General features: G+C 41.5%; 1 protein-coding gene across 1 annotated transcript in view; it reads left to right on the plus strand.

The window, feature by feature from the left end:
• Nucleotides 1-148: 148 nt before the first annotated feature.
• EHD4 (EH domain containing 4) overlaps nt 149-14,895 on the plus strand; it is a 33,521-nt gene continuing 18,774 nt past the window's right edge. The window contains exons 1-3 of the mRNA XM_069858079.1: nt 149-410; nt 8,955-9,131; nt 13,270-13,367. Of these exons, the coding sequence (XP_069714180.1) occupies nt 175-410; nt 8,955-9,131; nt 13,270-13,367 (511 nt within the window). The 5' untranslated portion in view covers nt 149-174. The remainder of the gene's footprint in view (nt 411-8,954; nt 9,132-13,269; nt 13,368-14,895) is intronic.

Consider the following 14,895-nt stretch of genomic DNA (forward strand, 5'->3'; position numbering starts at 1 on the left):
TCAGGGCAGGGCGGCTCGTGCGGAGAGAGGCGGGGCCTTGCGGGGCAGAGGCGGCGCGAAGCGGTGCCGGGGAGGGGCAGGGCGGCTCGGTGCGTGGACAGGCGGGGCCTTGCGGGGCAGAGGCGGTGCGAAGCGGTGCTGGGGAGCAGCGGTGTGGGCGGCGGGCGCGGAGGGATGTTCAGCTGGCTGGGCAAGCAGGGCGGCGGGCGAGAGCGCGGCGGTGGCGGCGACGTGGTGCAGACGGTGACCGGGGGGCTGCGGGACCTCTACCTCCGCAAGCTGCTGCCGCTGGAGGAGCACTACCGCTTCCATGACTTCCACTCGCCCGCCCTGGAGGAGGCCGACTTCGAGAACAAGCCCATGGTGCTGCTGGTGGGGCAGTACAGCACCGGCAAGACCACCTTTATTCGGTAGGCGACCCGCCTTCTCCCGAGGCCGCCGCGTCTGGCCCCGCCCGGGGAGCCCCTCGCCCCCGTGTCCCTCGCTCGCCCCCCGCCCCGGGCGCTTCTGCTGCGCGGTCGGTGCCGCTCGGGGAAGGGCGCGGTTCCGAGACGGGATGGGGGGTGATGTGGTTGAGAGCCGCCCTGCGGAGAAGGGCTTGGGGGAGCTGGTGGAGGAGAAGCTCGGCAGGAGCCCAGAAGGCCAACCGTGCCCTGGGCTGCAGCAGAAGAAGCCTAAGTCAGCAGGGCGACGGAGGGGGTTCTGCCCCTCTGTTCCGCTCTAATGAGACGTCGTCTGCAGGATTGTGTCCTGCTCTGGCATCCTCAGCATAAGAAGGATATGGAGCTGTTGGAACGAGTCCAGAGAAGGACTACAAAGATGATCAGAGGGCTGGAGCACCTCCCATTGAGGACAGAGAGAGAGAGAGTTGGGCTTGTTCAGCCTGGAGAAGAGAAGGGTCTGAGGAGACCTTATAGCGACCTTCCAGTACCTGAAAGGGGCTGCAAGAAAGCCGAGGAGGGACTGTTCACAAGGGCATGTAGCGATAGGACTAGGGGCCATGGGTATGAACGGGAGAGGGGCAGATTTAGACTAGACATAAGGAAGAATTTTTTCACTATGAGAGTGGTGAGGCACTGGCACAGGTTGCCCAGGAAAGCTGTGGCTGCCGCATCCCTGGAGGTGTTCAAGGCCAGGCTGGATGGGGCCTTGGGCAGCCTGATCCAGTGGGAGGTGTCCCTGCCTATGGCAGGGGGTTGGAACTGGATGATCTTTAAGGTCACAGAATCACCAGGTTGGAAAAGACCCACAGGTTCATCAAGTCCAACCATTCCTATCAATCACTAAGCCATGCCCCTCGGCACCTCATCTACCCGTCTTCTAAAATGTCCCTTCTAACCCAAATTGTTATATAATTTTGTGATTCAAAAGGTGGCTCATGCCCCCCCGGTGGGGCCGGGGCAGTTGTGACAGTCTTGCTGGAGAGCCGTCCATGCTGTGTAAAGGATGGGTGCCGCTCCCAAGTGTGTTGCATGCCCTGTAACTCTTCTGCCAACTTCCTGTTTGAGAATATTATCTTGATTTCATGTTCTGCTGAGAAATGTAACGCCACTGTCTACTTCCTCTTAATTTCAGTTCTCTTGAGTTGCTTCAACAGAGAAACAGGTACTCAGCATGACAGCAGCATGACTGCATCAACCATCGCAGACGACTTGACCTTTCCTCCTCCTCCCCTGTCTTTCCCAAAAGTAGTTTAATGCATAGATTGGATGTGAAAAGAGAAACTCGACAACAGTTTGGGGCAAAAAAGACAGGGTATCTGGAAAGTCCTGATTTTCCCCAAATTCTTCTGGTCAATTGCATTGAACAAGCAATATCACTAATAAGACGGCTTAACAATGTTGCTGCTGTTGTAGTCTTTTCTGTCTTTCCTGCCTGTCTTATTGTTAAGTGGGCTAGTAAGAATTTTAGGAGGCTGAAGTGTGCCTCAGGTATTACAAACTTGTGAATATTTTGAGTGTGTTTGCCTCTCGTATGCCCCTTACAAATCAGTCTAACATTTGGCAAAACTCTGAAAAAGGCCCTGAGAGGTCTCTTGGATCCCATTTTGACCTACTTATTGTATCTAAAGTTCATTATAGCACTGTCAATTTTACAAATGTTTCGCTTTCAGTTCCAAAGGTTACTGGCAGCCTTGCCGTAACGCTGTTTTCTTTTCACAGGGCAGCAGTCCTACCTCCCTTCTTCTCCACTGAAAAGCAATATTTACCTTTACTCACCTGAGAATTTTTCAGATGTTTACAGAGCTAATCATGTTTGTTTTCTGGTTTTACAACTTGCTAATTGGAAGCTTAAAGTTGAACTTAGCTCTTTAAGGAGTTTTACTGCATTCCTGCAAACACTTAAAGGAGGTGAATTAGGTTTTCCTTACATTTCTTTAGCTGTGCTGATTAATTTTCTTCTTTAAAAGTACAACTGCTTTGTCATTCTGTATATATTTCCAAATGAATGTTCTTATCTGGCTTATGGACAAGTCACGGTGAAAGCATGTGTAATATAGAGACAGAATGGTCCCAAATATGTATGTACCAGAACCTACTCTGCCTGTCAGCTGAGTTGAGTTGCTGTGTCCTCTGCAATTCATAGGAAACTTTTTCTCCTACTGGAAGAGTTTGCCTTGAAGGAGAATACGCATTCTTGATTCATGGACATTCAACTTTTCTGTCCTTTGCAGTTGCCCATATTTGCAGTGCAAGTCAATATTGCATTTAGAAACACTGATATTTTTGGCGGTGCCTTAGATGTATTTTTGGTACATTTGGTATTTTTGCCTTGTGAGTAATCTACCAACCCTATTGCTCAGTGTTTTATGGGTACAGTCTGAATGAGAAAAGGCATATCACTTACTGCAGCTCTTTCCAGCTGTTTTTAGCACTGGTCATTGCTGAGCAAAGATGTCCAGGAAAATTTAACAGAGAAATAAGTTTTCAAAGGTGTTTTCTCATTTGTTTTCTTTAAATATCTAACTCGGTGGAGGAGGTGAGTTCTACTGTGATGTGCTCTTCTCTTCACCTGCTTACCCCTTTCTGCTGTCTACATTTTAGATAGATTGCACAGTAGTTTAATGTCTTACTAGGTATTAAAGAAGACGGAAATTGACTGTTGAGTCCCAATCAGTAACAGAACAGCTGTTACTGCTTCTAAAGGTCCACGGTCTGACGTCACCATGATGAACATTCATTACATCAGTGTTTGCTATAGAATAGATAATAATTGGCTGAATCAGCATGAGAAAATGCTCTATTCATTTAGGCAGCAAGACAATAGTATCACAGTGACTGTTTGTCAAAATCCAGTGTAAAGGAGAATAAGAAAAGCAAAAAACCCAGAAATCCTTGTATGCTGAAGGCAAAGCTTAGAAGAAAGCATGGGAAAATATTATAGTGTCTGGGTCAACCACAGGTAAATTTCCCCTGTGGTAGGCTGAATTTCCCGTGGAAAAATGTCATATGCTCTCAAGATTGTTGTAATTCTGGGTTTATTGTACATAGTTTTCCTGAGAATGAAGTTGGAGGATAGGTTTGGGTTTTGTTGTTTGGCTTTTGGATTTTAACAAGTTAACTTTATTACAAATCTTAAACTGCTTTTTGTTCCATGTTTCTCTGTTTCATAGTCAGGAGGGCATACTAGATCTACTTAAGTGTTTACTGTTAGTTTTATGTGTGATCATAACACTTCTGTTTAGCTGACAAATAGTCATTTGGGACTTGCTTTGGTTTAGACATTATCGTGCGAACTTCACATTTTCATACTTCTGACACATCCACATCCACCCAGTTCCTTTGACTTCATGGAAAACACTGACTAGCAATGACTGAATGTCCCTGGGGAGTACAATATGCAAACAAATCTTCCAGGTTTCTAGCAGCTCTTCTGTTTTTTCACTTGATGCTGTTTATCCTTTTTGCTCCTGGAACAACGCAGTGAAACCAGACAGTTTCACTGTAGAAGGTGTAGCTATTTTATTTAAGTATCTGACAATGCTGACAATTCAAACAAATATATCCAGGTTCAAATGTTAATACTTGTCTGATTGTTTTTAATGGAGTAGGAGGATGAGTGAGAGGTAAAGACTTACCTTGCATGTGAGCTACTTGGCCTTGCAGCTTCTGTAATTTTCTCAGTTTCTCCTGGCTGCTTTAGAGAAAGAAATGGGGCAAGGAGTGACAGGAGATGAGAATTGAAGCATATGGAAAAGAGAAAGGAACTGGTCAGTGTGAGGTTCTAGTTGCTGACCATTTTCTTTCCTTCTAACAGTGAATAACACTTCTAGTCTAATAATGTTTAACCAAATAACTTTTCTATTTTAAAAGTGTAAGAGACTGACTTATTTTAAAGAACTTATCAAGATGAGGAAAAACAGAAGTAAATTCCTCAGCTTGCCAGGCTGTGCTTTTACTTTGCTCAGAGGTATGACTCAGAGGTTAAAATGGTAAGCTTCCTTCTATTTAACTCAGAGCTGTGTTTTGTAAAAACACCCTTTTGTACACATAATATCTGAAGTCTGCAAGTAGTGTACAATTGCTTGTATGGCCAGAATGGGACTGCATTTTTTTCTTCGGGGGGAGGTGGGGGGAGAGCTTTAGTTCTACCTCGAAGGTTTTATTTGGAGCAGAATTCTTCTGCTAAAGCAAACATCTGCTAGTTTTGTTGTGATTTTGGGTTTTTTTTTTTTAAAAAAAAAAATACAGAGGATTTGGCGTGGTGTGTAGTATGAATGTGAGCAGCTCTGTGAAAGGAGACTTCAGTTTGTTGTCCTGTGCATCAGACAATCTCTGTGCATCACACAGTGTTGCTCTGTCCAGCTCACCTATGTTTGTGCATTAGTATGGCTTAGCTAAAGCATTTAGACTTTAGATCATAATCAGTATCTGAAACTGAGTAATCTTTGCTATCTCTGGAACTTTGTAAACCGGTTTCCCGTAGTCTGGCTATAGATCTTGCAAAGGAACATAGATGAATGTTTATTGGCAAGGCAGAAGGGTTATGGCCCAGGTAAAAACAAATGGAGAAGGGCCAACAGGATGTCTGTTGTTTGATCTAGACTGTCTTTGGGACATTCACTATTTTTAAGCATTCTTCCTGTGAACCTTTTTGAACTCCTTCCCTGCTGAAAATTCCTGAGAAGGGCATGCAGCTGCGGATGCTAAAAATCCAGGTATTTTCCTGTGTTAATATAGTGTAGTGTAGGAAAACGTTTGCAGCTTTCCAGTTTATAGAAGACTGCGCACCCCTTTTGTATGGCTAAGTGAAACTGATTTTCATGCTGAGAGGAAGTATGATACAGCTTGTATGACCAGTGCCTATGAACTAGGGTTTATTTTAGTCTGGACTGATTCTTGATGTGCAACTGTGAGACAGTCTTAAGGGAAAATACCTGCTTTGCAAAGTGATTCCTGTGTTGAGTAGCTGTACCAGGCTCAGCACTGTGACTGCTGGATGGGACTTGATATTTAGAAGGAGACCTTACCTTCCTGGGTTATCACTGTAGCAGCCTGGTGATGAAAGCTGCATCTGTGACATTAACTTGAAAGTATCATTGCAGTTCAGTAGTACTTTATCTTGTTTATTTATTTCAGTAGGCAGCTAGTCTGAATTTGCACTGTTGAATTTCAAGCCGAAAACACTGAAAGGTGTTCCATGCTTCCAACTCTTTGTAAATTCTGCAATTGTTACCTGTGCAGCAACTTCATCAGCAGACTATGTGTTTATATTCTTTAGTCATCTAAAAGACCACCACTGCTGAATGGCCATAACTGTGCCTGGCAGGTTCATAAGCTTATGATGGATAGCAATTACCATATTACCTTGGAGGTGTCCCATTCTGCATTCAGATCCCGTCATGTAGTTTTCTGTGACCGGGGATCTGGAACTTCTCTCATGTGCATTTGACTCAGCACAGTGTTCTTTACTGCTGCTTTGGGAGCTTCTTGTCTTATGTGTTGCCACCTTATGAGTTGTTTGAAGTCTGGGAATGGCCATATTAAGAAGAGAACTTGATGACAAGTCCAGTAGAGATCCTTTCTCTTTTAAAAGAAGGGCAATGAGGAAGAGCAGAATTGAGAGACTTTGAAGCTGAGCATTCTATTGCAGCAAGTTAAAAATCTTATTTTAGAAGTTGAAAGTATAATTGATCTTTCAAAATCAATGCTGTCAATAAGTCCAGTATGGCTTTAGTGAAAAATGGTAGTGACTCTTGTGAGTTAGCCTTTGCATCCTGTTTTAGAGGGCTCTAGACTGCAGTGGTGTTCCATGAGGAGGCAGGAACACGCTTTTGTGTTTGAGGTGTTAAGAAGTATGCTACAACACTTGGAGTCCTGCCTTTCCATGCGTAAAGGGCTCAACTGCTGAGCTATGAAAGGAGTTGTGTCTTTGTCTTGATACATGATCTGCTTTGTAAAGATGTCGGATCTGCTGCACTGTATATTCTTGCATGTGCAGAGAGGTTTTGATGTTGGGGTTTTTCTGCTTTTGGAGGGGTGTTAGTTTTATTTCCTTGTTATTGTGTCTTAGGTACAGCTTATTCTAGAAGCAGAATAAATCAATTTTGACATGTTCTGGCATGACTGTTCTTGTGTTCCTACTTTCCCGGTTTTTAGCATTGGTATTTTTTCCAATTTGTTTGTTTGGAAGCAGAAAGCTGCAGGAGATCTCATATAAATAACTGTTCAATGCTTTAAGCCTCCCAGAGCATAAGTTGAACTGATTTGAGCCGCTTTGCTAAGGCTAGTGGGGAAAAAAAAATCTTTGAAATATGTAGTATATATTTAGTTCCTTAAATTCCACTTCTGTGCACTGATCTGTAAAGTCTGTGAATGTTTAGATATTGAATTTAAAGATAAACAAGAGATTGTTCAGCAAGTACAGATACTTCCTTGGATGTTTTTTTCAGTAAAATAGCTTGCAAGTCCTCTCAAAATCAATACTGGTTTATAAAATTATAGCAGAACAGGCATAGTGCTGTTGGATTAAGGACCAAAACAAACCTACTATTCAAAGACCGGTGTTAGTATTGTTGTGCTCAAACCTAGTGCTGTCTTTGGGTGTAGGACCATCAACTATGCCTGAAGAATTCTCGTTTAAATACAGCTTTAATTATGTAAAATCAATTTTAGTTTGTTAAAATTGTGAGGTTTTTGTTTTGTTTGCTTGGTTGGTTGGTTGAGTTGATCAGAGAATTTTGATGCTTCTGTAATGTCAAATTACATAGAATCATAGAATGGTTTGTGTTGGAATAAAGATTGTCTAGTTCCAACCCCTCTGCCATGGGCAGGGACATCTCCCACTGGATCAGGCTGCCTAAGGCCCCATCCAGCCTGGCCTTGAACACCTCCAGGGATGGGGCAGCCACAACTTCCCTTGGCAACCTGTTCCACTGTCTAAATCTGCCCCTCTCCAGTTTATACCCATTCATCCTCATCCTATCACTACAAGCCTTTATGAATAGTCCCTCTCCAGCTTTCTTGTAGCCCCTTTCAGGTACTGGAAGGTTGCTATAAGATCTCCTCTGAGCTTTCTCTCCTCCAGGCTGAACAAGCCCAGCTCTCTCAGCCTGTCCTCATATGGGAGGTGTTCCAGCCCTTGAATCATCCTTATAACCCTCCTCTGGACCCGTTCCAACAGCTCCACGTCCTCCTTATGTTGAGGATTCCAGAACTAGACACAGTACTGCAGATGAGGTCTCATGAGAGAGGAATAGAGGGGCAGAATCATTTCCCTCGACCTGCTGGCCACGCTTCTTTTCATGCAGCTCAGGATACGGTTGGCCTTCTGGGCTGTGAGCGCACACTGCCAGCTCATGTAGAGCTTCTTATCAACCAGCAACCCCAAGTCCTTCTCTGCAGGGCAGCTCTCAATCATGTCGTCCCCCACCATGTACTGGAAATGGGGATTGCCCTGACCCAGGTGTATGGCCTTGTACTTGACCTTGTTGAACCTCATGAAGTTCTCACAGGCCCACTTCTCCAGCCTGTCCAGTTCCCTCTGGATGACATCCCATCCTTCCGGTGTGGCAACTACACCATTCAGCTTGGTGTCATCTGCAAACTTGCTGAGGATGGACAGTGAGGATCTCACTGTCAATATCATTGATGAAGATATTAAACAGCACCAGTCGTAGTATGGACCCCTGAGGGACACCACTTATCATGGATCTCCATCTGGACTTTGAGCCATTGACCACTACTCTTTGAAAATGACCATCCAACTGGTTTCTTATCCACCATACCGTCCACCCATCAAATCCACGTATCTCCAATTTAGAGAGAAGGATGCTGTGGGGAACGGTGTCAAAGGCTTTACAGAAGTCTAGATAGATCACATCTTTCGCTTTACCAGTGTCTACCGCTGTGGTTACTCCATCATAGAAGGCCACTAAGTTGGTCATAAGCCACTAAATTGGCCATAATTACAGCATGCTTGAAAACAATTTGATCTTAGTCTGGAGGTGAACATCTTCAAGATGATGCTGTTGTGAATGAAGACAATAGCAATTGAAGTAAAGCAGGGTTGTCTGATTCTGGTTTTGAAAAGTGGCAGCTACCATAGTGTGAGCTGGAGAAACATTGTAATTTTGAGACTTGCTTGATAGGCTTGGGACTTCTCTTGCATCTTTGTTGCCATCCAGGAAGGGATGCAAACAGGCTTTTTCTGCAAATACATGCTCTGGTTCTATTAAGTTTTAGCATTTACATATGCACATCCTTTGGTTTAGACCTCGTTGTTTGGGAAATGTATTAGACTTGGTCCACTGAGAATATGCTGTTTGCATCTCTGAGTGGATTACTCAGGGAGAGAGATGCAAGATAGTTTCTGTTGGTACAGCACTGCATGACTGGATGCCTGTTGGAAGTATGTTACTGTTAGGCCTGGGAATTTTCAAGCAAATTATAGGTATTTGCTTTTGCTATAGTTCCCATTCACTCATTCTGCTACTTTGTATTCTCCATCTCTAGATACTTACTTGAACAAGACTTCCCAGGCATGCGGATTGGTCCAGAGCCTACCACAGATTCTTTTATTGCTGTGATGTATGGGGATTCAGAAGGAAGTGTTCCTGGAAATGCCCTAGTTGTTGACCCTAAGAAGCCGTTCCGCAAACTCAGCCGCTTTGGAAATGCTTTCCTGAACAGGTGAGATATGTTTGCTTGCTGTCTTTTTATTTTTATGTTTAAAGTTCTACTTGGTACTGTCTTCAAGCATCGGTGTTTTTTACTCTTTTTTTTTAATTTGTTTTGATCAACATAGAATAAATATTCAAATACAGGCATGAGTTGTGGCAGTTCAGGTGAATAACAAAAAAAAAAAGCTGGTTTTGGTAGGGTAGTGTTAGTATAAAGCTGTGTACACTTGGTAAAACTTAAAAAAAATTAAAAGGTAAGGAGTGTTTATATATATTTGGTTATCAGAACAGAAAATCATTGTTAAATCCAGTTCACAGAAGAATGTTGAAATGCTCCACCAGCTAACTTGTGTGTAAGGCATTATGCCAGCTGGAGCTCAAGATCACTTTAAGCACAGATATTCCTGCTCAGTAAAAAACTGATAGATTGATGCTATTATTAAAAACTGCCATCTAAAAAAAGGAAAAGTTTTTTTCCCTTTGATGCGATCGTGTTTCTACCTGTTAGTTTCACCTGAGCTCTTGATATAGATCTGTAAACCTGTGAATTGCTGGGATATGTGAAAAGCCCTACAAGAATGGGCTTTCTGGATAAAATATATATTTAAGCTATTGAGTATTTAATTTCAACTCTCTGGTCTTTAGGCAATCCTGTAGGCTGGGATGTGATAGTGTTAGCTTCTGGATGGATGCTGGGTATTTGCAAGAAAGAGTAAAGTTTTTTTCAGGGGCTGTGAATATTGCCGTGGGTAACATAAGTAGCAGGCTAAATATTTCCAGTTAAAAGTTATTAATAACTTTACATTGTGTGAGCAATACGCTTGTTTTCTTCCTGTATTTGATGGTGGCTTGACATGGAGGCCTGGTTTTGCAATCCAGTTAATCTAAATTGCTTCTCTTTCAACAATAAACTTTCCTGTTTGGCTGATAAACACTGGCATATGTGTTAAGAATTCATCATGTACAGTCTTATCTCTCACTGTGCTTATTCACAAAAGAAAGTTCTAACTGCTTATAGTCAGCTTGGCTATCGTTTTACTGAGAGATAAGAATACGTGCTCTGGGAAGCTGCAGTCAAGTCCCAATTTAAATAATGATTTGTGGTCCAGGGCCCCTCTTTGGGAGATTGTTGGCTAAGTTTTGATCATTATTCTATTTCCCTCTTTCCTGTCATTGTGCTCTCTATGAAAAGTTAATATAATTATACTGGAAATAGTATTTTGCACAGTATTCAAGTATTGACACAGAACATGTAATAATAACTAAATGTTTGGATGAATGGGATAGATTATTTAGGCAAAATATTATCTGTCTAGCTAGTTGCATCAGGTCCTGAATTTTAGGCAAGGAAGATGATTTGCTATCTAAAAAGTTGTACATTCAAAGTAACCAACTAAATTATTCCAGTTCTTTTGGTGACTGTGGTATTATTATATTGCACTGCTGTAAGCAACCTTATCTTCCTGACATTCGCATTTGCTCTTTAGCTTTGATGCAGAGACCTAGGTGCTTATATTCCCCTAGCATCAAGTTTGGTCTGCCTCTCTGATCATATTGCTGCTTCTTCAGAACAATTCGTTTATCTTTCCTATTTCACTTAGCTCAAAATGTCTTGGGCTTTATGTCTATATCTTTGAGTAAATTTTCTGTCATCTTTACCTGCTATCATACTTCATGTTTTGCTATGTTTAATCTTAAAAAAACAAAAGTAATAAAATCAACAGATGAAGTTTTTGAATTCATTTTTGCAAACAATGTAATGTATTTTTGCAAGGATAGCATAATATTGCTGGTTTTCTTTAACAAGTTTTATAGTAATATGAAAAACTTGGCAGCATCAAGGGTCTAATGTGCCTTTAGCAGTTACAGTCATTTCATTCACAACTATTTTTATAAAGCTTTTTATTGTGAAGTCTGTTGACATTGAGGTAGGTAATATGTAATTTTGCTTTTGGTGAGGCAGAATTAAAGAAAGTCACAGACTTTTCAGACAGATCATGTAAGAAATAGTGGTTCAGAGCCAAATCTTAATGTCAAAAAGATATTCAGATAAGATTAGCATTGCAGTTTTAGGTTGTCTGAAATATTAGTTTTATATAAGGTTGTCAACCCATCCGTTGTCTTTAGGTGATGGATGTGTTCTGAAAGCCACAGCCAATTACTTCTGAGTTTATCCTTTTATTTCATATCCTCTTCCAATATACTTTACTCCTCCCTTTGCCACTAATGATTGCAGCGAAGACTGCAATGTCTTTCCATTTCTGAGGCCTGTAGTTCTCTGATTTCTTGCACAGCGCTTCCCAGCTGTCCCCATCTGGGTGATGTCTAAGTCTAAATACTGTTGTATTGTTCAGCTGAAATAATGGTTGCCTTGTAAGGTAGGCCTAGAAGCATCTCTGTGATGCTAGCCAAGTGCTGAGCTTTCTGAAGTGAAATGGTGATTAAAAAAGAAAATTCAGTCTTTACACTGCTGCAAATTTATGAAAGCTACTTCATGTTGTACATACCAGTGATATGTATTTTTGTAATGGTTGATGTGGTCAAATGTATTTTCATTGTGATTTATGCCCATCCACTATACTTCCACAAAATGTGTTTTCTTTAACACGGTGTCTCCTTTATGTTTTGGAAAGTTAAAAAAAATGTTAGCTTATTCAGTAGTACCTCACCGCTGTTTGAAAAGCATATCTTAAGCTTATAGAAAATCAGCCTTAGCGATAAAGTTTGCTCCAGGATATGCAGTATTTTCACACCCAGTGTTCTGCTAAAAGAGCAAACCCCAACAGCATAGTGCTGTTATGTACCCATAGGTCTTATCAGGTGGCTGCTGTTTCCTTATCCCCTCTTGGGTTTCACGGAGGGGTGTAGTTGGTGCTGCCATTTCTGTCATACCCAAGAAGAGGTGAGGTGAGGTGTGAGGACTTCTTTCTTCCTGTACTTTCAGTAATCTGGATCATTGTCTGTCCAACAATAGCTTCCAAATTTTGATATATCTTACATTTTGTACCTGATATTTGACTGCCTGAGCTCTTCCTACCTCAGATTCAATTTGGTCTTAAAGTTCTTGTTTGACCTCAGTATGGTTAAAATTTGATGTCAGTGATACCCTGTTTCTTGAGGCAGCATGCCTTCTTATGCGGGGGGGTTAAAACAGGGCAGCTGTCGTAGCCTACAGCTTAAGTCTTGGTTAGTTTGCCTTAGGGAGAAGGACCACTGGCTCCACAGCTTCATGGGAGGAGGGTGGTTTACATTGGGTGCTTGTTGGCACAGTCTTCAGCACCTGCTTGATAAGAAGATTAAACTCTTATGCAAATCTCTTAAAGGCAGTTTATAACTAAGAGAGATGAAGTTCTTTGGTCATGAACTGCTCCAGAAGCACCACAGCAGTTTAGATTGAACACATGAAGCGTTGCTGTGTAACGCTTGGAGGCATCATGAATTATTTATTTTTCATATCACCATTTAATGTCTTCCATCTCAGAGGCAGGAGGTTATTGTTTAGAGCCTGCTGTGCGTAATTTGAACTCTCAGTTCTGGCAGCATGAAAGCTTTTGCTCAGTTTGTGGGAGAAATACTGGTTTTCAGCCCTCCAGGGGCCCCATCTAAGGAGGATGTTAAGTTAGGGATCGAGACCATTCAAACACTGCTGGAGCAGGTGAGGAGTTGGGTGACTTTGCTAGTAACTGGAATCTAAACATAACATCAATGGCTTTCTGCCTGCTTCCCTTTCCTTTTGAACCTATTTGAATTTGAGCAAAAGTTGGCGTACATAAAGAATTGTTTATTTTGTGTAATAGTTTTAGTCCTAGGAAAATGTTCATTTTATGCAGTCTTTTTAATTATGGGCACGTGTAGCCCATGTTGTCAGCTCTTGTGAAATCTGAATTTTTGCCAGCACTTAGACATAACAGTTTTACAAAGTTTTCCTGGGTTTTCCTTTTTTTTTGAGCAGCATTCTGTTTACATTTTGTTTTCTGAAACTTTTATGGTTGCCAAACATAGGAGTTCATTAGAACTTCAGAAACTTTGTTTAAAATCTCACTTGAGTCTTTCTGAAAGCAGATACATAAAGGGCATCTCTCAAGGGACAATCTACACGTGAGCTAGAACTATTGTTAATATTTTTTTTCTTTCTTCCTTTCCTGCAGGTTCATGTGTTCTCAGTTACCTAACCAGGTACTGAAGAGCATCAGTATCATAGACAGCCCTGGCATTCTATCTGGAGAGAAGCAGCGCATCAGCAGAGGTGAGTTGCAGGGCTTGAAAAATAGCTGAGCTCACTGTTTTTGCTGTACTAGACAGGTCATCATCCTAATTTGTTGAGTTCCTGTTTTAGTGGATTTGAGTGGTTATGTGTCCCAAACTTTCTAACTGCAAGGCCTGTTAAGCCCACGTTCTAAGGCTAGAAGCAGAGTTTGGAATTTTTTCTCTTGAAAACTGCTAGGGTCAGGATATCTATCATTCTGCTGCTATGGCTGCATATGGCTATGATTGCATGGTCTGTTAACTAATTAGTACTTTGACACTCCTGAGAAAAAGCCTTATTTCCATTATTTTAATTACTTTCCACAAAGTAATAATTAATAAACTCTTATATATACTACTGAAGTTCGTGCATGAGGAAATGTTTCATAATAGCTGTAGCTCTTCAAGATGGTCATGTTTAAAAACTGAGGGGTTTGGGCTATAAATAAGGTGTTTTTATTGTAAGCACAGCTTCTAGTATTGCTTCTTAAGGTTGCTCAGTCATGTCATAATATAATTCTCAGTCAAAAGAGTTAAGGTAATAGGAGGAAGTGGGAATGGGATTTATTTATTTAATTAATCAATTAATAAAAGGAAAATTCTGTGAAGAACTGAACCCAGTTTTAACATGCTGATTAAGAAATCAGCCTGTACTTGTGAAACTATTTAAGCATCATGATGTAAATAACCTTCTTCATTGTTTCCTTCAGCTGCATTAAAGGTTTCTGTGGAGTTAAAAATGGTAGTGATCCAGTGTGTGGCTTATGCTGCCCTTTGTCTTCAGACCTTTGCTTAAGAAATGGAAGCTTGTGTGTGTGTTGTATCTGTGGGAGGGGAAAGTAATCAGTTCTTTAACATATCACACCTGGGATTTTCTGAGGAAATCCTGGAGTGGTTACAATATATACCAGCCGTGCAATGATACTCTTGTCTTCACATTGCACTGAGTAAGAGACTAACTTATGATTGTGATTTAAACCATGCTTGCTTAGTTAACCCATCTACTAAATGTTTCCAGATTCTTTTTTCAATGTTTAAGTGTGGGTTTTGTCCTATTTATTGCTTTTGTTGTCATGTAGAACATCCATCATGGGCAGAGCTGTGTTTTCGTCTACCTGATATAGTGGTGAACCAGCAGAGATGAGCAGCAATGAGTGCTCTACATCTGTGCAGGCAGAGGTTTGAATGTTGCTAAACCAGATGAGTAAAACAAATACTGCAAGTTGGTACTCTTATTTCTAGGCAGAAATGACCAAGTGTATAGCTAATCATCTTTAAATTTCTGGTAAGATGATCACAATATGCTTGAGTCTCAGTTTGCACAGTGTGATAAAATAAAAGATGGTCTTAAATCTACTTCTGCTTCTCCATTTCTGGATTGCAGTTTCCTTTTTCCTTAAGAAAAATCAGACTTACCTCTCTGTCTCTCTCTCTCCGCTTCTTAAATCAAGGGAAAGTGGTGTTTGGCAGCATTCATGTATCTGCTGCCACTTCCATAACAGTATGGAAATGAACATGAAATAAGCAGA

Source organism: Phaenicophaeus curvirostris, chromosome 5, assembly GCF_032191515.1.
Source record: "Phaenicophaeus curvirostris isolate KB17595 chromosome 5, BPBGC_Pcur_1.0, whole genome shotgun sequence".
NCBI classification, from domain to species: Eukaryota; Metazoa; Chordata; class Aves; order Cuculiformes; family Cuculidae; genus Phaenicophaeus; species Phaenicophaeus curvirostris.